Source organism: Dromiciops gliroides, chromosome 6 (assembly GCF_019393635.1).
Source record: "Dromiciops gliroides isolate mDroGli1 chromosome 6, mDroGli1.pri, whole genome shotgun sequence".
Lineage (NCBI taxonomy): Eukaryota > Metazoa > Chordata > Mammalia > Microbiotheria > Microbiotheriidae > Dromiciops > Dromiciops gliroides.
In genome coordinates, this window is record NC_057866.1 from 1,960,012 (window position 1) to 1,984,607 (window position 24,596).

Consider the following 24,596-nt stretch of genomic DNA (forward strand, 5'->3'; position numbering starts at 1 on the left):
TTCCTGCCCCGTCTCCGTGCGATCATAAAGCGGCCCAGTGATCCCATCTGGCCCACTCTGGAGGTCACATTTCTCAAGGTGATTATGCTTGAGGGGCACGCCCCAAGCCCTGGGGATCCAAGTCAATGAGGTGGAGCCAGGATGGGAGAGAGGACACACCAACAACTCCATCCTGCAAGTTCTAGACAGGACCCAATGGAGATAACTGAGACAGGGAAGGCTGGAATGGGAGGAAGGGGCTACAAGAGGAAAGGACTCAGGCCAGAGACCTCTGGGACACGCAGGTTTAGTGGGCATGGCTGGGCGTGGGCCCCAGCAAAGGAGACAGGGCAGGAGAGAATACCCTTCAGCACGAAGGTCAGAAGCCACCCCTGGAGCACAGAGGAGCATGCAGAGGACCCCGGGCCAAAGGCCAGCTTCTGGTTACATCGGCTAGGCCTCCTGGGCTGGAGGCTGCGGGTAAAGGGAGATAACCCTCTGAGACCCAGACAGATGAGCGGTGGAATGGGAGGAGAAGGGGAGCTTTGGGACAAAGGCACTGAGGGTGATTGAGGAGGGAATCTGGCCATTAGCGGAGGGAGGAGATTAAGAAAACCACCTTGGCAGCTTAGTGGTAGATAATGGGGGGAGGCTCAGCCACCAATGAGGGGCTGTTACAACAGTCCAGGCAAGAAGTGACAAGGGTGGGGCAGCTGGGTGGCACAGTGGATAGAGCACCGGCCCTAGATTCAGGAGGACCTGAGTTCAAATCTGGTCAAGTCACTTAACCCTCATTGCCCCACCAAAATAATTAATTTAATTTAATTTAATTAATTTTTTAAAAAAAGAAGTGACAAGGGTGTGAATTAGGAGGGGCACGACTGATGAATGGATGTGGTGGAGGAGAGGGTAACGTCCTTCAGAGGTCGGGGCAACTGGCTTCCCCTGGGTGGGGGGTGTTCTGGTGGACACCAAGTTTCAGATGTCTGTGAAGAGGCAATGTGAGGCCTTGTGTCCAGTGCCTGTCCCACTACCCCAATGGCCACAAAGCAAACTTTGCTCCAAAGGAACATGAAGGGGGAGAAAGGAGAAGAACCTTCTTTCCAATGGGATGGCCAGAGCCACCCCTCTCCAAGGCTGGGGCACTTACAAGCCTTTACCAAGCAGTGTGTGTGTGTGTGTGTGTGTGTGTGTGTGTGTGTGTGTGTGTGTGTGTGTGTGTGTGTGTGTGTGTGTGTGTGTGAGAGAGGCCCATCACAAACATGGCTTCATCGGATCCTCTGGGCTGTTCTCATCCCTACTGACCGTTCAGAAAAAGAAGGCAGACACACTTGGTCACACAGCTAGGAAGTGGTAGCAGCAGCAGTGCACACACACACATGCACACGCAAGACCCCCTGCTCCCAAGGAGCTCACAGTCAGGCACCTACAACACACAGTAGGAGGCTTCATTTACAACTGAGGTGGTCCTTAGAGCAGCTGCAGGTGACCTAGAAGCAGGGCTGGTGGGCCTGTGGCTCTGGGCAGCTGGCAGCTGCTTTGGGTCAGGATGGCAGGCCCCCCTTCCTTCACAGGGGGTGATCCCTTCCTCCCCAGTTTTGATTCACAAAGCCACTGCTCCCCCATGTCAGGCACGGCCAGCACCGCCACCTTGAAGGGAAACCAAGCATCTTTGCTGCAACAAACAGAAGAACCCCCTAGATGCTGCCGTGTCCTGGGCCCTGAGTGCTCACTGACTGGCTGGTGAGCTCCTGCTGCCTCCTCTGTGTGCCCAGCCCTCCGCATGAGGCCTGGCACCTCACAGGTGCTCAGTCAGTGTTCACTGACTAAAGACCGGATAAATGACCGATCCACTTCATTTTTTCATATCATTTGCCTGAAGGCAAATCTGAGCGGCTTCCCCTGTTCGCCAGTTCTTCCTCCAATTGCAAGACCCCCAGCACAGGGCCCTCACAGAGGAGGAGGACTGTTGGGCCATGAATCCAGAAGATCTGAGTTCAAATCTGGATGTAACACTGGGTCACTCCTCCTCTGCCTGCCTCAGTCTCCTAACAGTAAAATGGGGGTCAGTCACTGAGCACCACCTCCAGGGTGGTCCTGAGATTCAACTGAGATCCTATATGCAAAGTGCTTGGCAGGTACACATTCAGCTCCAAGACACCGAACCCTCCCTGCCCTTTCATTCCACCCCTCCACACGGCTCCCCAGCATCCCAATGGCTTCCCCCTTTACTCCACCAGCTGCCCAAGGGACCTCCCTACAGCCTCCTCAGAGAGCCCTCCCTTGACCCCACTGTCCCTCCCGCCCGTGTCCTCTCCATCTCTTCTCCTTTCCAAGTGAAAGCCCTAGAAAGGCTACTCTGGCTTCTCGCTCCTCCCAGGTGCCAAGGGGAGAGCCCTGGGCTGTGAGCGCACCTCTATCTCCTCTTCCCTTCTGAGGGACCTGGGACGGGAAAGCCGAGTTTTCTCACCTCTGAGGTTCCCATCCAGCTCCTGATCGGGGATGCCATGTCCCTGCCTGGGCCTTCTGGGCCTCTGTCCCTACCTCCTCCTGCAGCCTCTGCAGGACCCATGAGGCCTCTCCCCGCCAGGAGTGGAATCATCCCTCGGGTCCACCTCCAGCCCCGTCCTCTCATGGAGTTCTGACACCACATCCCCAGCTTCTGCCAGACCTTTCCAATGGCTCGTCACACAGACATCTTGAAATCAGCATGTTCCAAAAACAACTTGTTTTGTTCCCCCAGATCACATAATCACTCTTCTCCGCCCTGGCTCCTCTGTCCCTATTGAACCCACAGACACACACACGCACACGCAGACACACACGTAGATATACATATACACAGACACACATAAATACACAGACACGCATGCACACAAAGACACACATACACACGCATGCAAAGACACACACATGTGACATTCGAAACCCTTCACAGACTCACTCACTACCCCCCCTTTCCAGACTGAGTAGAGGCCCCTTCCCAGGGTCTTTGCTGCAGGCAGGGGGCACCTCTGGCTGTTTTTCCCACAGGACGTCTGTGCCTTTGTCTTGGTCCTGGGCACCCCACCTCCATCCCTCAGACTCCCTGACCGGCTTCAAAGATCACCTCGGATGTGAGTCCCTCAGGTGTGCTTTGCCACGAGTGGGTGTCTCATTTGTATTTCCCCCTAACAGTGACCTAAGTAAACAAATGACTTGGTGTAAATGCGGTTTCCTTAGGGAGATGCTTCATAAAGGTTGTTGACTGAATGATCGATTAGGACCCTCAATGAGCTACAGCACCAGAAAAGCCAAGCAGTCAGGGCCTGGTTGGAAAGATAACGAGGTCATTCTGACTACCTCACACTCTTGGGAGAGAGCCCAGGGCCAGATGAGTTCAAATTGAGCCTTAGATCATTCCCAGCTATGTGACGTTGGGCAAGTCACTGAACTTGTCTGCTCAGTTTCCTCATCTGTGAAATGGGGGTGACAACAGTACCTCCCTCTGTAAAGCACGTGGCAGGAGCCTGGCACTCCTCAGGTGCCAGCTCTTTTATTATTCCCACCCCCTCTTTTTTTTTTTTTTTTTGGCGGGGCAATGGGGGTTAAGTGACTTACCCAGGGTCACACAGCTAGTGTCAAGTGTCTGAGGCTGGATTTGAACTCAGGTCCTCCTGAATCCAGGGCCAGTCCTTTATCCACTGCGCCACCTAGCTGCCCCCCCACCTCCTCTTAATGCCAGTCTCCAGGCTGCCCTCACAGCAGGGGTGGAGACCAGAGAAAACAATGGCCTCAGAAAATTTCCTTTCTCCGCAAGAGTTCCTTCCTCCTCCCAACCCCACCTACCCCATGGGCCGCCTCTCTCCTCCCAGAACTGGACTAGATGGAACCACAGGCCTCCATCCATTTGGGTCCCTGAGCCCCAGGTTTCTGGGGAAGTCCCTAAAGGTAGCCCCAGGCTTGAGAGTTCAGGGTTCTGGGGAATTTCCTAAGCAATGAATGTGCCACTTGGCACAGCAAAGGACTGAGCCCTCGTCTGGGGAATCATGGGGCAGGAGCTGTGAACCCACACTACCTAAGATGGCTCCTATGGGAATGTGGGGGTGGGGGGCTGCCTGTCTAGCAAGGGGCCCCCAGCTCCCCTCTACACAGGCTTTCTGAGGCAAAAGAGGAGCCCGCCAGAATATTGGGGTGTCACCCCTAGCACCCCAATCTGTTCCCCTTCCAAGGAGAGTGCAAAGACCAGGATAGCTGGAGGCCTCCAGGAGCCTGGGGGAGAGGGGGGGAGAGGTTCCACATTTGTGTCTGGGCCAGCAGCTCCAGCCCAGCGGTGCTGAGGCCTCCCCTCAGACAGCAGCATGGGGCGCCCACCGAGGCCTGAAACACGCCCTGGAAATGTGGACAGTGACTCCCCAGCAGACCACAAGAGCCAATGCCGGAAGTCTTCCACTTCCTCTGCTGCACAGCTCAGCAGCGGGGCTCCCAAGCTGCTTTCAATGGCATCGTGGCTAAGGCTCAGGGGACCCCAGACAGAGTGGGAGAGGGCAGGCGGCAGGGAGGCAGCCCCCCTATTCCACTCCATCTCTCCTGAACAGCTCCAGGACCAGGGCTTCCCAATCCCCATCCATTGCCTGGAGGTGTTAGCACAGTGACAGCTGCACAAATGTGTTCTCACATTTCACATTAGGGCATCTCATTTCTCAGGCCCAGCCTTGAGAATGTACATGTAGTAGGCGCTCAATAAATGCTGGCTGACTGACTGGAGTCCGCTACAGTCAGGTAAAGGGGAGCGGGATCCATGGGAAAGGAGGAGGAAAAGCAGTAACAACGGGGAATCGCCCCATTGTATAAACCCACCCAGAAGGGCCAGAGGGGTCCAAGGACCCTGGGGCATCACCCAGCCAATCCCTTCCTGTGACAGGTGAGGGATCTAAGGCCCAGAGGAGGGGAGGGGCCTCCCAAGCTCCTCTGGACTCCAAAGCAGCCCCTCCCATGGAGGCCTGGAGGTCACACCAGCCATCACAGCGGAGGAGAGATTATCTAATCAGATTCTCATCAGTTACCAGAGGGGAAATGACCAGCCCAAGGTCACACAAGGAATCAACAAGTTTTTATCAAGGGCCCGGCCCTGGGGGCTCGGTCCTTTGCTGTGCCAAGTGGCACATTCATTGCTCAGGAAACAAAAACATCCCTCTCCTAGTAGATAAAAGATCAGCTGCTAGACAGGAGCAAAAGCAGGTGACTGGGCATGGGATGCAGGACCAGCTCTGCCTCGGGCCACACCAGGCCCTGCCAATTCCTCAGCCTCTCCTGGGTGCCTACCATGTGCAGGCTCTGCACTGGACAAATGGCCATGTCTGGGGTGGGGAGAGCCCAGAAAACGGAAAGGACTCATGGTGACAAGCTGGGAGAGACTAGAGAAAGGAGGTAAGAGGGGCATTTGGGTCTCAGGGAGGAGCACCACTCCCCGCCCACCAGACAGCCGCCTTCCTAGACTCATCTAACCAGAATGACCATTAGTCAGTCAATCAACAGTTAATGAGCACTTCCCATTAAGCAAGGGACTCCGCCCTCCTGCTGGAGGAGGCTGGCTGGCAGGGCCTCTCTTCCTGTCCCCACCCACCTTCCTCCACAGGTTATGGGGACAAGTGTGGACGTGGTCTCCAGGTGGCAAGGGAGCTAATGAGGCCCAGGGAAGAGGCCCACTTCCGGAGGGGGAACCACGAACGCCCAGAGGCCACGGCTTCCTCCCACCCCTGGAGAGAGCCTGGCACCTTCTCATCTGAAGGAGGGTCTCACAAACACTTCCTAAGCACAGAGGCCAAGCACAAAGAAAGGTGGCCATGCCCCCAGCCCCACCCCTCACCTCCCCATCCCACAAGTACAAGTAACAAGTACCACCTTTTACACACACATACACACCAATACTCACAAACCCACACACCCTGACACTCTCACACTCATACCCACACAACCTGATGCTTTCTTACTCACATACAGCAGCTCGTGTGTGTGCACACACACACACACACACACACACACACACACCAAGGTCTGTCAGGTACAAACCCTTGAGAGAATATCTGCTCCAACCCCCCCATCCCTCCCTCCCTCCCTTGTGGGGTGTCCCTCTGCCAGCCCCCAAACTCGAGCAGACATCTCACCCGTGGGGGCAGGACACTGCAGGTTTTCAGGCTGCACGGCCTTTAGCTTCTTTTTCTTTTTTCTTTGCTAAGTGGGATGGGGGAGGGGGACACCAGGGAAATTGAGTGATACAAGAACAAAAGATACCAATGGAATCAATTCTCCAAAGACAGGATGCTCCCAGAGGCCTCTCCCTCTCAGCCTCCAGGCCTTCAGAGGCAGCCAGGTAGTGCAGGGAAGGAGTCACTTAATAGGGGAGACCCTGGACGAGTCCCTTGGGCTCTGCCTCAGTTTCCTCGTCTGTACCTCCCTAGGGTTGTTATGAAGATCAAAGGAGATAATATTGTTAATGTCAGTTGTTGTGGGCCTGAGTACCCACAGACCATAAGGGAGGCACTGGAAGCCTCAGGGATGCCTACTGGTTAGGGAAGGGACATATGACAGAATTTAATTGGGCCCAGAGAAATGACAGCACCAGAAAGGAGGAATGAGAGAAGAGCGCCCAGCAGAACAAGCACAGCCATGGACAAGGCCGGAGCCAGAGCCCTCTCACGTCTGGGCAGAGAGGAGACAGAAGGGCCTGCGAATGTGCAGTGTGGGTCTGCCATGTGAGTCTGCCACAGCCAACTGGACCACAAGGATTTTCTTTTCCTTTCCTTTTTCAACAGGAGAAGGGAGATCGTGAAGGAGAAGAAACAAATACTTATGAATTGGAAAAATTGGAAAAAGGAAAAGAAAGAGCAAGAGGGCTTTGCTGGAAGTGGGTTTGTTCCCTCCCTTCCTGCCCTTTGACCCTGCCCGGGCCTGGGGGCACAAGCAACCAAAGCCTCACAGACACATGGCTAGGAAAGCCTATCTGCTGATCATGACACTCTCCAGCCATCCAGTGAGACTCCCGCGCAGAATCATCCTGTGACATCCATCACCCGTTACCCGCTCATGACTTGTTTCAGTATCAACCATACTGCCCTTGCTTTGTTTCTTCTTCTGTCCAGCCTCTCCCAGCCTTTGGGCAGCTATGGCCTCTGCTCACCTGCACTGACACGGCCACCTGCTTCCAGGGTGATCCCCACATGGCCGCCAAGCCTCCTCCCATCGGTCGGGGTGTGGTGAACAAACCAATACACTCGGGATGAGGAGCCAGCCCGGGCACCTCTGCCCGCCCGACCCCCAGACTAAAACCACCTCTGTGCCCTCCTGGAGGCTCTGCCACCACCAGAAAATACTGGGCATCGTCCCTAGAGCTTCGTCCAGGTGGCAAAGGGGTCTCATGTCCCCAGGACCAGATTCCTCCTTCTTCATCAACAAGAAGGTTTCCTCTTTCCATCACCATCGACCCCAACGTGCCAGGATCAAGTCCAGTCTCCGGTCAGAGGCCCCTTCACCTGCTTCGTCATCTGGACAGCCAGCGACAGGGAAAGGAAAACCTTCCCTCTGATGTCCGCCTTGGACTCGAGCCCCCTGCCCGTGTCCCCGAAGGCTCTTCCTCAGAAAGCCAAGCTGTCTGACCCCTGAGGTGAGGCCTCAGGCCTGCACGCCCAGGCTGGGGGGTGTTTGCGGTCAGAGTCAGCAGGAAACAGCCTGGGAGGAGAGAGGGCCTTCCTCTGGGGCACGTCCCCACTTAGCCGTGCTACGCTAGCTAGACGAGGCCCCCCTCGACCATCTCAGCCTACAATCCTGTAGAAGATACTCCAGCACTCACTAACTCAAGCCCTAGGGCTGGCGGACGGTAGAGCTGGGCCCTAGCTTCCCACGCAGGTCCCCAGCCCTGGCCACGGGCCTCCAGATGGGGATGTCTATACCATCCACACTCTTGTTGGAGCGCCAGCTCCAGTGGCTCCTCTCTCCTTCCCGAATGAAGGCATGAAACCTTCCCTGGACCCCCCAGCTGAGAGAGATCTTCCTGCCAGGTCCCTCTTAGTGGCTGAGCCCAAACTGCCTGTGAGGCAGACTAGGCACGCAGCAGGTGCATAGTAAGTGCCTGCTCCCTCCCTCAGCACTTGCAAGGATCACAGGACCTCCCACTAAACTCCCCGCCTTGGAGTGTCCTTCACATCATCAAACTCGAGACCTGGGCACCGAGTGACTTCGGCCTACTCCAGCTGGGTCAAGGCAGGGCAGAGGTCTGAATGCCCACCGCTCCCATCCCTCCACAGCCAAGGTCGAGGGGTTTTCTCTGGGGCCGTCACTTCCCCAGCACTCGCTTGCTTCCATGGAGAGGGGCTGCCACTCACAGAGACATCCTTCGGCTCCTCACCCAGGCTGCAGTAGAGTCTAGATGGCATAATGGGGGGGGGGGCAGGGGAACAGCTGAGAAGGCGGGCAGCACAAGCATCAAAATGGGCTCTGGGGACCAGGCTGAGCCCACCAGGCAAAGAGTCCTTCAAACAGAAACGGGCTGCCAAGCTGAGAGGCTTCCCAAAGAGGCTGAGGCTCGGACCAGCACCCCATGGATTGCAAAGACCAGGCACCGAGGCAGGAGCCGAGGCCGGCCTTCCCTCCAAGCCAATAATCAATCAGGCAACATTTATTAGGCACCTGCTCTGTCCCAGGCACTGTCCTCAGCGCAGAGGCAAAGACAGTCCCTGCCCTCTGATGGGGGAGACAAGGCTACCCAAAGCAAGCTAAAGACAGGATGGGAAATAATCCTTAAAAGACAGAAAGCAGGGGCAGCTAGGTGGCGCAGTGGTTAAAGCACCGGCCCTGGATTCAGGAGGACTGAGTTCCCTCCCTTCCTGCCCTTTGACCCTGCCCGGGCCTGAGGGCACAAGCAACCAAAGCCCCTCGTGGGGCCCGATGGAACCAGCCTTCGGCCTCTCCTCTCCTATCCCCAGACACTTGACACTTACTAGCTGTGTGACCCTGGGCAAGTCACTTAACCCTCATTGCCTGCAAAAATAAAACAAACAGACAAAAAAAAAAAAAAAAGAATGTTGAAAAGAGAGAAAGCAGCAGGCTGAAGAGGAGCTAAGGAAGGCCAATGAGGGCTCTCCCCATCCAAACATCAAGATTATGTCACCAACTTCCAGAGTGAAAAAGGAGGCCGTCCCAAGTCAGTCGCTGGACCTGGGAGGCTTTCTCGACCTCTCGGCAAAGGTGCCTGGTCTTCAAACATCAGGGCAGACCCTGCACTTCCCCAGGAACAGCATTGAATGTGCCACCAAAGACAGGGAATGAGCACTCGGGTGAAGCTCAAAAGAAGAGGGACCAGAGGGGAACACTTCTAGTCACCTGTTTGTGAGCACTGCCTAAAAGCGCACTCACACACTATCACCTATCCATCTATAAGCACTGAGGATCTGATCTGTGTGCAGTCCGTGCCAGAAACCCAGCGAGCCAGGCCCTGCTCCCAGGGAGTTTGCACTGGACCAAGGGAGAGAACCTGAGCAGGAGACAAAGGGCAGAGACCATCAGAAAAGGCTTCATGTACAAGGTGATGCTTGGCGTGAGTCCTGAAGGAAATGAGGGATTCTTTTTTAATCCATTTATTATCTACTTGAAGATTTTCCCTTTTAGAGTTTTAGGTTCCAAATTCTACATTAAGGAGGCAATATGTTCCCCATGTTATAAAAACAACAGCAACAAGAAGAACAAGAAAAACAAACACAGAAAAGTCGGCTTCGGTTCTTTCTCTGGAGGGGGAGCATTTTCCATCCTGGGTCCTTTGGAGTTGTCTCAGCTCACTGCCCTGCTGAGAAGAGCCGAGTCAGCCACAGCTGAGCATTGTTCAGGATGCAAGGTGCTCTTGCCTCTTCTGCTCGCTTCTCTTTGCACCTGCCTGTCATTTCTTTTTTTTAAAGGATTTTATTATTTTCCAGCTCCATGTTCTATATAAGGAGAGTTTTCAACATTTGTTTTCACAGGATTTTTAGTTCCAATTTTTTTTCTCTCCCCCCTCCCTCCTCCACAAGATGGAGAGCAATGTGATATAGGTTGTCTATTTACAATCACATTAAACATCTTTCTCCATTAGTCATCTTGCAAAAGAAGAATCAGAGCACAAGGGAAAAACCTCAAACAAGAAGGAAAAAAAAACCAGCCCCAAAGTAGAAACAGTCTGGTTCAATCTGTATTCATAATTCACTGTTCTCTTTTCTGGATGTTGAGAACATTTTCTGTCACGAGTTTTTTGAAACTGTTCTGGATTGTTGCACTGCTGAGAGGAGCCAAGTCTCTCCCCATTGATCATCACACAATGTTGCTGTTACTGTGTACAGTGTTCTCCTGGTTCTGCTCCTCTCAGTCAGCATCAATTCATGCAAGTCCTTCCAGGTTTCTCTGAACTCCTCCTGCTCATTGTTTCTTACAGCACAACAGTATTCCATGACATTCATCTACCACAACTTGTTCGGCCATTGCCCAATTGATGGTGCACACCATTTCTCACAGCACAACAGTGTTTCATCGCAGTTGTACCCCACAACTTGTTTGGTGCCTCGATTTCCAGTTCTTTGCCACCACAACAAGAGCAGCTATAGATATCTGGTACAAACAGGTTCTTCCCCCTGCCCCCTTTCGGGAACCTCTGGAAGCCAGACCAAGTCGTGGCGCTGCTACACCCAAGGGGATGGAGTGTTTCACAGCCCTCCTTCCTGAATGCAGAGACTCCTCAGGCCTGACTTGCTCACACCCTGCCTCAGGCCCTCTTTCACAGGATGTCTTTTAACCAGCTGTTAACCAGCTCACTGGGGCTTCAGCTCTAGGTGCCACATCCAGGACAAATGTGGCAGAGTTTGGGACATCCCTTTGGCAAAGAATCTCTGGCAGTCTCCTTCCTATCCCCAGGCCCTTCCCTTTCTTGCCCCTCCACCCTAAGGGCCTTGTCCAAGGTCCCACCCCCTCAGCTGCCCCCACCACTACCTCTACAATCAAACCCTAGAGCGGAGGCACCTGGAGATGGAAGAAGTGAGTCCTTGACTTCCCCTCAGAACAATGTTGGTAGTTAAGGAGTAACTGGAGACCGAGCAGTGGGCACCCTCTCCCTTGGGCCTGGGGTCCTTGGGGGTGGGACACATGGTGTTTCAAAGACTTCTCTCCATCCCCCCTTCACTAAGCTCCTGGGGACCCCCAAAAGCGTCCAATGGGAGAGCATCCCTGCAAGGATCTGTGTTCCCATTCAGAAACAAGTACCACCTAAGTTTCTGATAAAGGTCTCATTTCTAAGATATATAAGGAATGGATGCAAACTGACAAAAATAGGAGTCATTCCCCCATGGATAAATGGTCAGACAAGAGACAGGCAGTTCTCAGGGGAAGAAATCCAAGCTCTCCAAAGCTCCATATCCCTCACAATTAGAGCAATGCAAACTAAAACCTGGGGTTCCACCCCCTAACTCATCAGGTTGACTAAAGGAAAAAGACAGATGCTGGAGGGGTGGAGGGAAGAGGGCCACGGGGCTGGGCCCAGCCAGTCTAGAAAAGCCATTTGGAAGTGGGTGCCCCAGAAGCCACTGGCATGTACCTGGCCTTCCGAGGCCTGTACCCCAAAGAGATCAAGGGGCCTACCTTGACACAAGCACTTTGTAGAGGCAAAGAATAGGAAGCGAAGGGGGCACCCGTCAAACAGCGAATGGCTACCCAGAGTAGGAAATGGGAGTGAAGACACAACAAGCGAGCCGGCCTCACAAAACCCCAGGAGGCAGAAGGGGAGGCCAATGGAGGATGCTGCCGCCTACCCCCAACAAAGGCCAGATGCAGCATGCCCACGACACTTCCTCTTCTCTGTCCCGATGGCTCAGAAAGTGTTTGTGTTCACTTGTTTTAAGTGAACTAGAAAAGCTAATTCACTCAACAAACACCTGAGACTGACCACACAAGGGCCAGTGTGACCTGAGAAGGGATGAGGGGAAGACAAAGCCGTGGCTCCTGCCCTCGAGGGTCTGAAGGTCTACTGAGACAAGAGAAGCACACACAGGCCCTGAGAGTGGGGCCAAACAGCCTGCCTTCAAGGAGCTCACATTTAGCAGGGAGAGGAGAAGCAGACAGCATCGAACAAGGTCTACGTAGGTAAAAGGGAGGGGATCACAGAGGGAAGGCCCTGGTGTGAAGGTGCATCCGGAAAAACTCCCTGGAGAAGGCAGGAGTTTGGCTGGGCCTGGAAGTGAGCCAGGAAGGCGAGAGGAGGCTTTGAGTAGGGAGGGCATGCCAGGCACTGGGGCACAGCCAGTAGAAATGCCTGGGGGGCAGCTAGGTGGCACAGTGGATAAAGCACCGGCCCTGGATTCAGGAGGACCTGAGTTCAAATCCGGCCTCAGGCACTTGACACTTACTAGCTGTGTGACCCTGGGCAAGTCACTTAACCCCCATTGCCCAGCAAAAAAAACCAAAAAAAAAAAAAAAAAAAAAAAAAAAAAAAAAAGAAATGCCTGGAGGCTGGAGAAGGAGGCTCTTGCCCCTGGTATGTGTGCATGCACAGTGTGTATCTGTGCACATGTGTGTGGAAATGTCAGGGGAGGTTCTAAGAGGTTTTAAAAGCTACAGTTTGATGCTGAGGGGACAGGGAAACATGAGAATTAACTGAATACGGAGGTGATGCGGGGTCTGCCCTCTACTTTAGGGAGATCACTGACATCTGAACAGAGAATGGGGTAAGGTCAGAGGTGGGCAGACCCCCCCCTTCAGGGTCTTATGGTCCAGGCATGCACCAGGTGGGGGCAATGTCAGAGGAGAGAAGGGGGAAGATGTGGGAGACATAGTATAATCACGTGCCAGGCCCTGGGCTAAGGGATAGATTAGCTCATCTAATCCTCACAACTGGCCTGGGAGGGAGCCGTGACTGTCCCCATTTCACAGCTGAGGGAACTGAGGCAAAGGGGGGGGGGGTGACTTAGCCAGGGCCCCCCAGAGTCCAGACCCAGGGCTCTGCGCACTGTGGTGTCATTTTGCTGCAGGAGATGCTCAGAAGGTCAAATACGCAGGTCTTGGGTGAATCACAGTGAGGAGTGGAGGAGGAAGGTTGGGTGTCGGAAGCTGGAACCGGAATCTAGATGTGGGGCAGATAAGGAAGGTGGAAGGGCATGCTCCGGCTTTGGCAAATGTTGGGGGAGGGGCAAGGGCGTGGCCAGGGCGACAGGACCGGCTAGAGGTGAGGATCCGGAGAGGAAGGGTCCTCTGGGGGCACAAGGGAGGGATGCCACATTGTGTAGGAGAATGAGGCTGTACTTCCTTCCACGGGGAAATGGGGAGACATGGAAGGTTTTTGAGGAGAGAAGGAACAGGATCAGCCGTGCTTAGAAGGCCTGGTTTCAGGGCCAACGGCAGGGTGGGGAGAGGATGAGGGGCAGCCCCAGGGGAGGGGTAATGACACTAACAGGGTAAGGTCACTGGGGCCTAGGGCTGGACGCTGCCTCACTCGGACCCAGCAGCCACGAGCTCAGGCCTCTTGCCACTTGCCACCCGATAACCCCAAGGCCCCCGGCATGGAAGTGGGGGTCCACGGCAGCAGAAATGCCCCACGTGACAAAGTGCCCCTGAAGTTTTTTCAAGTGCCCAACTGAGCAATGGGGAAACCAAGCAAAGAGAGGGTGAGAAAACGAAGCTCTGAGGGCCATGCCCAGAGAGGCCAACAGCACGTCAAGGAGAAAAATGGTCAGAGGCAGGAGGTGAGGGTAAACAGAGCCAGGAAACTCGGCTTGGGAAACAATGACTCAGGGAAACCTCCACAAAAAAGGAAGTGAGGCCCGCCGATTCCCAGAGGCCTCTGGCCCCGGCAGGAGCCCTTCTCCCAGCAGCCTCCTACTATAGAGTCCCAGGGCTCTGATGGCCAGATGCCAATGGCGTCATCCCATGCCATCGCCCACCCTGCTACAGCCCACGAGGCTGATGCCCAGCAGCCGGACAAGCTCTGGGACTCACAGAGCCTGTAAGGATGAGCTGCCCAGAGCCAGGCTTGGCATCCCTCCTTCTCATGCCCAACAGCATCTCAAACATGAGCGAGGCAACACGCCCCCTTCCCTAAAGGGGACGAGGGCCCTCTGGGGCAACTCCTCCGAGGCTGCCAGACACCACTGAAGCCAAAGCCTGCGAGTGGACCAAAAGCTGTCCCAACATCTGACCCAGGATCCTCGTGGGGCCCGATGGAACCAGCCTTCGGCCTCTCCTCAAGCTTCAGCTAACAAGCATGCCCCACTCTCAGTCTTGCCTTCCTTGGGCTAACTCTCCCTCTCCCCCTTCAGCTGATGTTCCCACGGCAGCACCCCCCCACACACTCCCCTGGGCCCTGGCCCTCTCTGCCTCCCTCCTGAGGAGGCTCCCTCCTAAGCAATGGGACCTGAACTGAATCCAAAGCTCCCAGGGGGGTCAGACGCTCTCAGAAGCTTTTCCTCTCCCATGGCAGCCCCACGTGACCCCAGCCCTTGGGGCTCACATGAAGCAAAGGGCTGACCCGACCCTTCTGCAAACCGTGCAGAAAGGACCACCCAGAGTGGTGGCAGCTGCTCCAGGCATGTGGCCACCAGGCCCGCACCCACCTCCTCAGAGACCACTCCCACCTGCACAATGCCCCTCTGGCCCAGTTCTCGGCTTCCCCCCACAGCGGTTCGGGGCCCCCACGAGGCCCGCTTTGGGCCCTGGCGTCAGGCCCGTGAGCTCCTCTTGTTGACCAGCTCAGCGCTGGACCTTTGTGCCAATATTCAAGGCCATGGGTTTCGGTGGTGGTGCCTTCTGTGGACTTTGCGTCCTGGGAATTCTGAGGGTCTCTGACAATCAGCTTCCTTCAAAGCAGCTGCCCTCCACGGTGTGTTTCTTGTGGTAGGCAGAAGCAAACAGTCTTCTCCCTCCCTAGCAAGATAGCAGGCACCTGCCTTGTATAGTTTTAAAATCTGTATCAGTTGGGGCAGCTAGGTGGTGCGGTGGATAGAGCACCCGCCCTGGAGTCAGGAGGACCTGAGTTCAAATCCGGCCTCAGACACTTAATACTTACCAGCTGTGTGACCCTGGGCAAGTCACTTAACCCCAAATACCTCACCAAAAAAAGAAAACATCTGTATCAGTCTTTCATTTTCTGTCTCCCCTCCCAAGGAAAAAGGGACAGCACTAGACGGAAAGCTAGGAGGAAGCCCAGCAGGGGACACGGCGACCTTCCAGTTACTCGCTAACTCTCCCCAGCCCTCAGTTTCCTCATCTGTCAAATGGGACAGTAGGACGAGACAGCTTCTCTGGGGCGTGTGGAGGGGGTCTCTTCCTCCTGTTCTCACCAGCCCAGCCACAGCAGGGGGCCTTTTCTTCCTCTCGCACTCTGCCTGTTTCTCTGGGCTCCCAATGGGCTCTGTGGAACCTGGGGGTGTGGGAGCTGTGGTCCAGGCTTGTGGCTCTCACCCTCCAGATAAGCTGTTCACATGCCCATGGGCAGGGAGGAGGCCCAGAACCTGCTCTTCCTTGGTAGCATTTCCAGGTGCCTGGGAGCGTGTCCCTTGGGCTCAGGTGAATCCCCAGACATGGGCGGTGGTCACCTTGGAAGGTCCTTGGGGACAGCTTGGAGACCTGCCCCAGAGAGGAAACAGACCCGACGGCTGCGTCACCTGCCGCCACTGCCTTTCTTCTTCCTCCAGCCTGGGCGATGCCTGGGGCCTTCTCGAGCCCCCAGCTCCCTCCCGCAGGAAGGGCCTCACACGTATTCCTTTAGCTCTGGGAAAGAAACAGTCCTTTCCTGCTGGGCCTCGTGACATCCTCCCCCGTCCAAGACCTTCCCACTGCGGGGTTCTCTGCGCCAGCGAAGGCCTGATCCCCTTCCTTTCGGTCCTTGATGATGTGCACTGGGAGGAATGGGGGCGGGGGGAGGAGGGGGGAATAGCTATACTTGGACCATAGACATGATATATGTGAGGCGTCCACAAGAGAGGGAGCAGGGCACGGCTGCCGCACTGTCACAAAGACCCGGGTTCAAGTCTCTCTGTGGCCCATTTTGGCTGTGTTATTAGGCATCAGCTGACTAGGCTCACACAGCACCAGGCAGAGCCAAATTCTGTTTCTTCAAGACTCGATGTTACAGATGAGTCACTAACATGCACCCACCAAAGGAGTTTCCACATTGGGAGTTCCCCACATGGATGGAATCCCAGGTCCTAACCACCTAGTGCTTTGTAAAATCTTCAAGTCCTCTAGGAAGGTCAGTTATCTTCCTCCTAATGACCCCCATCACCTCCGGCACCCCCATCACCTTCGTACCACTATCACCTCCGCACCCCCATCACCTCCGGCACCCCCATCACCTCATGAGATTCTCATTTCGAGGACAAACTTCTGAAAGGAGACCCTGGACTCAGCACTGCCCCTGCCCTGTTATTACTGTCTGACACATAGGGTCCTTCCCATTCGTCCACAGAGAGATGACATGCCCGCTTTTTGTCCTAGAATTAGTGGCCCTAACTCCCCCTCTGCAGGCCCGTGAGTGACCCCAGGAGCAGCCAGAGGAGAGACCAGGGAAACCGGAAGGGATGTCTATCTGGTGGGGTCACACCTGTTAAAAACCCCACTGTGTGCTTTCAGATTCTCTGGCACATTAGCAGGCTCTGCTGATTATTTCTTCCCTTTGTCTTTTCCTTTGAAAAATATCCTTTGTTATTTGGGACAACTCGGAGGCCAGGGATCCAGGGGAAAGTGTGAGGTATCACTACAAATATACGGTCCTACTGTGACAGACATCAGCTCTTCTCAGAAAGACAACGATCCAAGATGATTCCAAAAGACCCATGATGCAAAACGCTCTCCACCTCCAGAGAAAGAACTGTGGAGTCTGAATGCAGATGACAGCCAAAGACTTTCACTTTTTTTATTGTTTTGTTGCTGTAGTTTCTTTCTTGTGTTGTTCTCCTTTTCTTCTCATTCTCTCACAACGAGACTAATGTGGAAATATATTTAGCATGATTGCATATCTAGAACCTATGTCACACTGCTTGCCGGCTTCAGGAGGGGAGAAGAAAAATTTGGAATTCAAAATCTCACAAAACTCTTTCCACGTAATTGGACAAAAACTCAAGCGCTATGTTTTTAAAACCCCAAATGTCTGGTCCTGAGTTGTTCTGGATCAGGGACGACACCCCCTCAGCACGTGACATGCTCCAGGCCCAGGCAGATTATCGGCCACTTCTCAAGGACATGCTGAGATCAGCCTTTGGAGCGTGGGATTTGTCAGCTGTGAGTCTATAAAAGAGATGGAGCCTCCCAGAGCTGACTGGCCCCCAGACCAGGTCTGTCTCCTGAGGCAGCCAGTGCTGGTCATTCAAGGGGTTCAGGGGCCTGGCAAGAAGAGCAAGCTCACTTCCAGCCACCTGCTTGGGTCTTTCTGGGTCTCTGGGGCCATCCCCTTTCTGCTACCTACAGGAATAGGCTGTAATGACCCACGTGCCAAGCCTGGTCTCCAAGATAACTTTTCAGTCATTTCTAGAAGCCACGACTGATTCTGAATCAGCATGAGCCCCTCCGTTTCTGGAGCCAAGGCGGCAGGGCTCAGCCGCTCTGCACCAGGGTATCTGGCCGCTGCCCACAGTGTCCTCTGCCTCTGCTCTCAGAGTCACCCAACCGTCGGCTCCTGTCTGTCCACCTGTGTTCCCTCTGCTGGGTGGGCGGGGTATTCCAAGAGGATCCGCCCCTTTTAAGCCACTGATCAGAGAACATCTCACCATCTTTTCTCGATGCTTATCACTGTTTAAGACCACAGACAAATGAAGGCACCTCCACAGCAAACACTCCTTGTATCAAAGAATCCCAGGCCCCCCCTGTGCACTCCAGAGAAGAGGCCTAAGAATCTCCTCCCCTGCCGGTCCAGTAATGCAAGGTTTGCGTTGATCTCGTTTGAAATGGGGTTCATCTACAAAGATTAACTCAGCATGAGCAGAGCAGCTAGCCGGGTGTCCCTGGCACAATCCCACGTCATCCTTCCAGGCCTCAGTTTTCCCATCGGTAAAGTGAGCAGCCTGCAGCAAAGGATCACTAAATACCTGCCCCACTCTACACGACCCGTACACAGAAGGTATCTAATAAATGCTTACTGAAATGTCCTGAATTAAGAAACGACACGGGACAAGCCCTGGGGTCTACATCGACACTTACCTCCATCTGTGGCGAAGTTCCTAGGGCACATGACCACTCAGAGGAAAAGGTCAAGTCTTTCTAAACCCCACCCCCAAGACAAGGCAGTTTCTTTGCCCCTGTGTGACACTGCTGCTATCTATGGATTTGAAACAGACTCTTTACTAATGATGGTAACTAATTGTTTGATTACTATTTATGTGGCTCATCATACAACATGAAAGAAAAAATGGAGGACAAGACAAAGAACACTGGCTCTGGAGTCCAGGGTCATGGGTTCCAATCCTATCTTTGACTCACACAACCTGTGAGCAGGACCCTTACAGAGTGAAGGAGTTGGACATGACTCCTTGGCGCTCAATCACAAGGCACCCCTAGGTCAAAAAGGAGGCAGAGTCGGGTCAGCTGCAGGAAACATATATGTCCTCGATGGATGGGCATGGATGGCTGTGAATGGGTGTTGCCAACCTATCACCGAGAACACTCCCCCCACCCATCTCCAATCTCCCTGGGGCCAGTCTGGCCCCTCTCTCCAGGGGATCCTGAACAATTGAAGCTTTCAGAGGGCCAGGGCTGGGCAGGGTTTGGGCACTGGCCCTCCAGCAGCAGAAATAACGCCTGCACGCCCAAGGGGGTCTGTCTGTTCATTGCAGACTTTCTTTCAGCCCCTTTCTCGCACCCTCCACAAGACTCCCACATGCTCAGTCACTCTCTCCAACCCTGGATGCAGAGACATGCCAAGGGAGGAAGAGGAGGAGTCAGTCCAGTCCCCTCCCACCTCTGTCTTGGTGACTCAGCCAAACCTCAGAATAGGCATCACGACACACCTCTCGAGGACACGAAGGGCTCTCTGACCTCCTCTCTTCTGCCTCTTCCGGCCCTGGGGGCCGTTAGGAAACATGACAGATGGAGCTGGAAGCAGGAAGACCTGCGTTCAAATCCTGGCTCTATGACCCTCCATGAATCCCTTCAACCTCCGGCTGCCTCAGTCTGCTCACACCTGCAGTAAGAGGACGTCTGCCTACAGGGCTCTCCGAGTCTCAGCTGTCACTGTCACTCTTGTTGCTGCTTGATTATGACGACTGTGACGGTTCTGGCTGTTGTTTTGTTACCAATCTTCTTGTTCTTCTTGCTGTTACTGTTCTTCATCCACACCTGGTCACGGTGTTGACTGCTCTGGCCACTTAGCCCACAAGACGGCTGGCCACGCCATCCCCCACTGGCCTGCCAGACAGTTAGTGCTAAACACCCACTCTGACCCTGCTGGACAAGTGGCTCCAGAGCCAGACCTTCACAGAAGGAGTGGGAGGAGAGAGAGCCGGGTTGGTCCCCAGCTGGCCGAGGGCTCTCCCTGCTACTCCTGGGCCTCAGGAAGGACAGAAGAATCTCCGGTGCTCCCCAGAGCCCCAGATGGTGGAGCGGCCCCTAACTTTCAGGCCGGCCTTGCCTGGATGCCCTCATCACCCGGGTCCTCCCCTCCTACACCGCAGAGCTCAGGGGTCACCTTCTGGGCTGACTGGAAGGCCGGGAGGTCTGTCTCGGCCTCCCTGCGCCCCAGAATCTCCCCGACTCCCCTGCCTGGGAGGGGAATGGGAACATCCCCCCAGCAGGTCAGATATTAAGCATCCTTTCCTCCTAAGGTGTCCCCTCAAAGGCTCCCCTGCCCCCCTCTATTTCTGGAAAACAAGGCACCACTGCCCTGCACCAGGCCAAGAACAAGTGCTGACATGGAGCTGTACAAAGCATGTGGCTCCTAAGGGAGCCTTCCCACAAGTCTGGGAGGGGCTTAACAGGAGGGGCTTCCATTCTGGGAGCCCCCCAACATCAGTGCTGGCAGCCAGGAGCCCTCAGTTCCCACGTGACTGGAGCTCAGCCTCCCCAGTGAGTGAAGGCCCAGCGCAGAGCCTGGAATACAGCAGGGTTAATAAAGGTGAACTGGCTGAAGGAACAAGCAAGATGAAAGGACCCAGAAGCCGGCCAGGGGAAGAAGCTGCTTTGAGTGCTGTGGGTCTCGAGGGCACTGCGGGCACCCCCGGGCCATCCCCTCTGCTCTTCCCAAACGCCTGCATTTCTGTGCAAGTTTTCAGAGTACCTTGTGTTGGGAGTGGGGCGGCGGCCAATCCACAGCATCTGATGGAGAGAAATGCTGCGTCCTTGGGGTGTGGGGGCCACGGGGGTGACACATAGGTGTGTGCTGGGTCTCTGAAGCACTTGCCGAGACTGGACCAAAGACAGAGATCCCAGAGAGACGGATGAAGTCTCCCAAGTGCTCAGCAGCACCTGAAGAAAACTTGATCCAGTGCCGGCTGCACGGTCGCTGAGAAGCCTGAACCACACGCGGCCCGAGTCAAGTCCTCTCGCTCTGAAACCCAAATCCCTCACGGAAAGGGCCCAGATCCACGGGAGGAGACAGGCCTGCCTGTTCCTTCTCTCGGTCACCAGCACACATTTCCCTGGGTGCCCCAGGCCTGGCCTGGCCTCCCACCAAGGGTGCCACCACAGGCAGGAGGAGAAAAGACCACGCCTCACAGAAGACAGGATGAGCCAGGCTAAGCGCCTCATGGACAGGGCCCTGGGGCATGCTGACCCATCTCTACCTTCAGGATGAGGCAGAGCGCAAAGTCGGGCTGCCCTTGGGAACCCAGCAGGGAGCACCCACTGCCTAAGTCCAGGGGTTGGCACTGATCTGTAACTTTGACCAGGCTTGAAAAGCATGTGTCTGTGGAAGACAAGTGTCTGCGGCCCACACAGGGCAGCCACATCCTCCTCCTGCCTCCCTAGGGCTGGTGGGAAACCTCACTTGGCAGGGCAGCTGGTGGCCCCATGGAAAGAACCAGGCTTGGCCTGGAAAGTGAAAGACCCAAGTCCAGGCCGGCCGTATCATCGAAGTCTACTGAGGGCTCCCGATCTGTAAGATGGGTTTAACAACGGCCCCTCCCTCCCAGGGTGTCACAACGACCAAGTGAGACTCTATTTGTAGCGTGCCTGACACACGGTAAGTGTTCTGCACATGCTAGTTCCCTTCCTTCCAAGGCCACTGTCACGTTCAGTGCCCTAGTCTACATGGCAGCAAGGAAGAGGGGGCCCAGCCTGTTCCCGGGGAGCCCCAGAGCTCAGAGCCAGAGAGGCCCCAAGGGCTGTTCAGGACAACCCCTGTGGCCTCTCTGGGGCCCAAACAAAAGGCAATGACAGCCCTCCTTTGCCAAAAAGGAGATAAAGCAACAGCCTCAAATTTCACAGAAGTCCTGAGGCTTTGGTGCCCAAAGGACACTCACCCTCTGCTGTACTGTGACAAAAGCAGCTGCCTTGCCTACAACAAAGCCAGCACCAGGGGCCTCCGCCTGGGGCGGTGTGACCACAGCTAAGTGGCCTGGTTCCTCCTCCAGCCACCTCCCACCCACAGACATGGGAGCTACCACCCGTGAACACGCCGGAGACCCTCCCAACAAAATGCCTCAAGGGAAAGATGTCTGTGAACAGGAACCAGACCAGCGCCGTGCTCCCTGAGTGCCAGCGCCGTCACCCACACGCCAGGCTTCCTGTGGGTCCCCCCGCTTTCCTGAGAAGCAGCAGGAGCAGCAGAAGATAGATAAAACTGCCTCGCCTTGCTCAGAACAGAGGGCAGCAAGACTGGACCAAGAAGGGGAGGGGGACAGGAGGAGAATGGTGTCTGTGATATGGTCGTGTGGCCACAAATGACAAAGTCGCATTTCAAAAAGTCAGGCACTAAGGGCGGGCCTGCATGCTCAGCAGTAGATGCTCTGGTGTGGACCCTCAGCAGCAAGAGCAATGCCTTAAATGTGGGAGGCCCAGCCAAGCCAACAGCATTGATGAAGCCCCCACTGTGTGTCTCATTTGTGGAAAAGTCAGGAGATACCAGTATCGCTGGGCTGGAGAGCTGGGCGGAGGGGGGAATAAGGTGGAAAGGTAGGGAGGTGCTGGGTTTAAAGGGCTCTGAAGGCCCAACAGGATTTTCTATCTGATGCTGGAGATGACAGGGAGTTATTGGAGGTTACTGAGTAGGGGGCGACAGGCTTGAGCTTTAAGAAGATCACTTTAGGGGCAGCTAGGTGGCACAGTGGATAGAGCACTGGCCCTAGATTCAGGAGGGCCTGAGTTCAAATCTGACCTCAGACACTTAACACTTACTAGCTGGGTGACCCTGGGCAAGTCACTTAACCCCAATTGCCTCACCAAAAAAAAAAAAAAATAAAAAATAAAAAAAATAACATCATTTTGATGACTGAATGGAAGATGGACTGGAGGGGGGTAGAGACTGAAGCAGGCAGACACACCGCCCCCCCACCCCCAGCAGCTACTGCAATAGTCCAGGCATGAGGTGATGAGGGTGTCAGGAGAGAAGGGGGCATTGGAGAGGTGAGAGATGCTGCAAAGGTGAAATGGACAAGAGATACTGCAGAACTGAAATCGACAAGAGCTATCAAGAAGGTGAAAAGTCTCACAGGCCTTGACAAGTGCTCAGACAGGAGGAGGGAGATGAGGAATCCAGGATGACTCCTAGAGGGGACTGGAAGGACAGAGGTGCCCTCTACGGTAACAGGAAAGGGACAGGTTGAAGGTGTCGACTGCACATCCAGCTGGGGATGAGATGGAGGTCAGCTGGGAAGCTGGGGCAGGACCGGCAGGTTTGAGAATCACTGGCTGCTCCATAAATGCTTCCTGGACTATACTGATCACTAGCTGGCAAATTTCAGGGAAGAGTCATAAATAACACGCACCCCTCGACCCTTTAAGGCCAAGCCCAAGTTAATGAGTAACACACACAAATTTTACAGTGTCTGTCGTGGTGCCTTCCCTCTCTCACCACCCATCTCCAGAGGCAGGGGGGGGGGAGGGGGGGGCAGCATCAAGGGCAGGATCCCTTCCAACCCTCCCAGCCATGAGCCCTCTCTCTCCCAGCTAACAACTGCCCACATCTGAATTTGGAGAAGCCAGTTTCTCAGCTGGGAAGCACTGAGGACCCCCCTTTGGACGTTCTGCAGACAAATGTCTTCGAGACCCCACAGAAGCGGGCACATCAAGCTGCCCTTTGTAGGTGCCAACAGCCACCCTCCTCCGACTGCCAAGGGCACTGCCCCTGTGCTGGCACAAGACACAGGACAACAAAGCAAACTGATCCCAAGGAAACAGGGCTTCATCTCTGGGCCCCAGACCAAGGACCCCCAATCAAGCCAAACGCATCAGTCCTGCTGGGACCCCTCAAAGCCTCACTAGTCACTGGGGTTCCGGTAGCCCCAGGATCCCAAAGAAGCCAGCCTAGGGTCTGCCGCCTGTCCATCGTCAGCCAGTCAGTCAACATTCAGGGATGAGGTGCCCATCCTGGGCCGGGGGCTGCACTGAGCACAGGGGCTCCCACCCTACGGGGGCTCCCGGGCTCGGGGGACAACATGGAGACAAACAGGACACAGGCAGGTCGCGTCACCCGGGAGGACGCACGGCCAGGCAAAGGCTCGGAGGCTGGAGACGCGGTGGCCGGAGAGGCCGCAGGAGCCTTTCAGGGCACGCGCCGAGCCCAGCACCCCGCGCCCCCCACTCCCCACCCCCAGGCGCAGGCCGCTGCGGGGGAGAGCGGGGAACAGGCACCCAGAGATCTGTGCCCCGCTCCTCCTATGCCCCGGCTCTCTATCCCAGATAAGCGGAGCCCCCCTCCTCCTTCCCCTCCAGCCCTGACCTCGCTCGGTCGCTCCAGGACCTTGAACGCCGGGAGCAGGGGCAGCGGAACCCCCCCCCCCGCGCCCGCGGGTCCCCACCTGCGTCCGCAACGCGCCCGCACTCACCCCATGAGCCAGTCCATGGCGGCCGAGCCTCGCTCTCCTCCGCCGCCTTGTCCTCCTCCGCCTCGGCTTGCCTCAGTCTCCCTCCGGCGGCAGCGGCAGCGGTAGGGGCAGCAGCGGCAGCGGCGACCGGAAGTAAACACGCTCACACTCCCGGGCTCGCGCGCGCACCCCCCCTACTCCCCCGCCGCCGCCCCGGCCCCGCCGGACGTGACCACACTCCCGCCGCTCCGCCCCGCCCCGGGCGCTTCTGGGAAATGAAGTCCGCGCAGAGCGAAGAACCGCGGCGATGCGGCGCCACAGCGCCCCTTGCCGGCCGAACTGGGCGTAGCGCAGAGGAGCCTGGAGAGCGGAGAGCAAGAAGGAGCGAGAGAGGAGCGGGAGGGAGTGGGACGCACTGAGGGGTCCCGCCTGGTGTGGGGATGGGGGTGCGGGTGGGGTGGAGACTGAGGTAGCCCCAGGAGAAGAGACGAGAGAGACAAGGAATCCTAGAACTAAAGTGGGGTGGCGGGGGTGGGGGTGGGGGACTCAGGACCCATCCGGGACAGACCCCTCCGGTCACAGATGGGGAAACTGAGGCCCAGGGAGCAGGCAGCCCGCTATGGCTGAGCCTCTGTCCCCGGGACAGCGAGCTCCTTCAGGGCAGGAGCTGGTCGGCTGGAGCTTTGT

At 55.7% G+C, this 24,596-nt stretch overlaps 1 protein-coding gene across 1 annotated transcript in view; it reads right to left on the reverse strand.

Moving 5' to 3' along the window:
• The window catches only part of MOB2 (MOB kinase activator 2), a 93,481-nt gene extending 69,391 nt beyond the window's left edge, over positions 1-24,090 (reverse strand). Inside the window, exon 1 of the mRNA XM_043972578.1 lies at positions 23,931-24,090. Coding sequence (XP_043828513.1) covers positions 23,931-23,947 — 17 coding nt within the window. The 5' untranslated portion in view covers positions 23,948-24,090. The remainder of the gene's footprint in view (positions 1-23,930) is intronic.
• Positions 24,091-24,596: the final 506 nt, after the last annotated feature.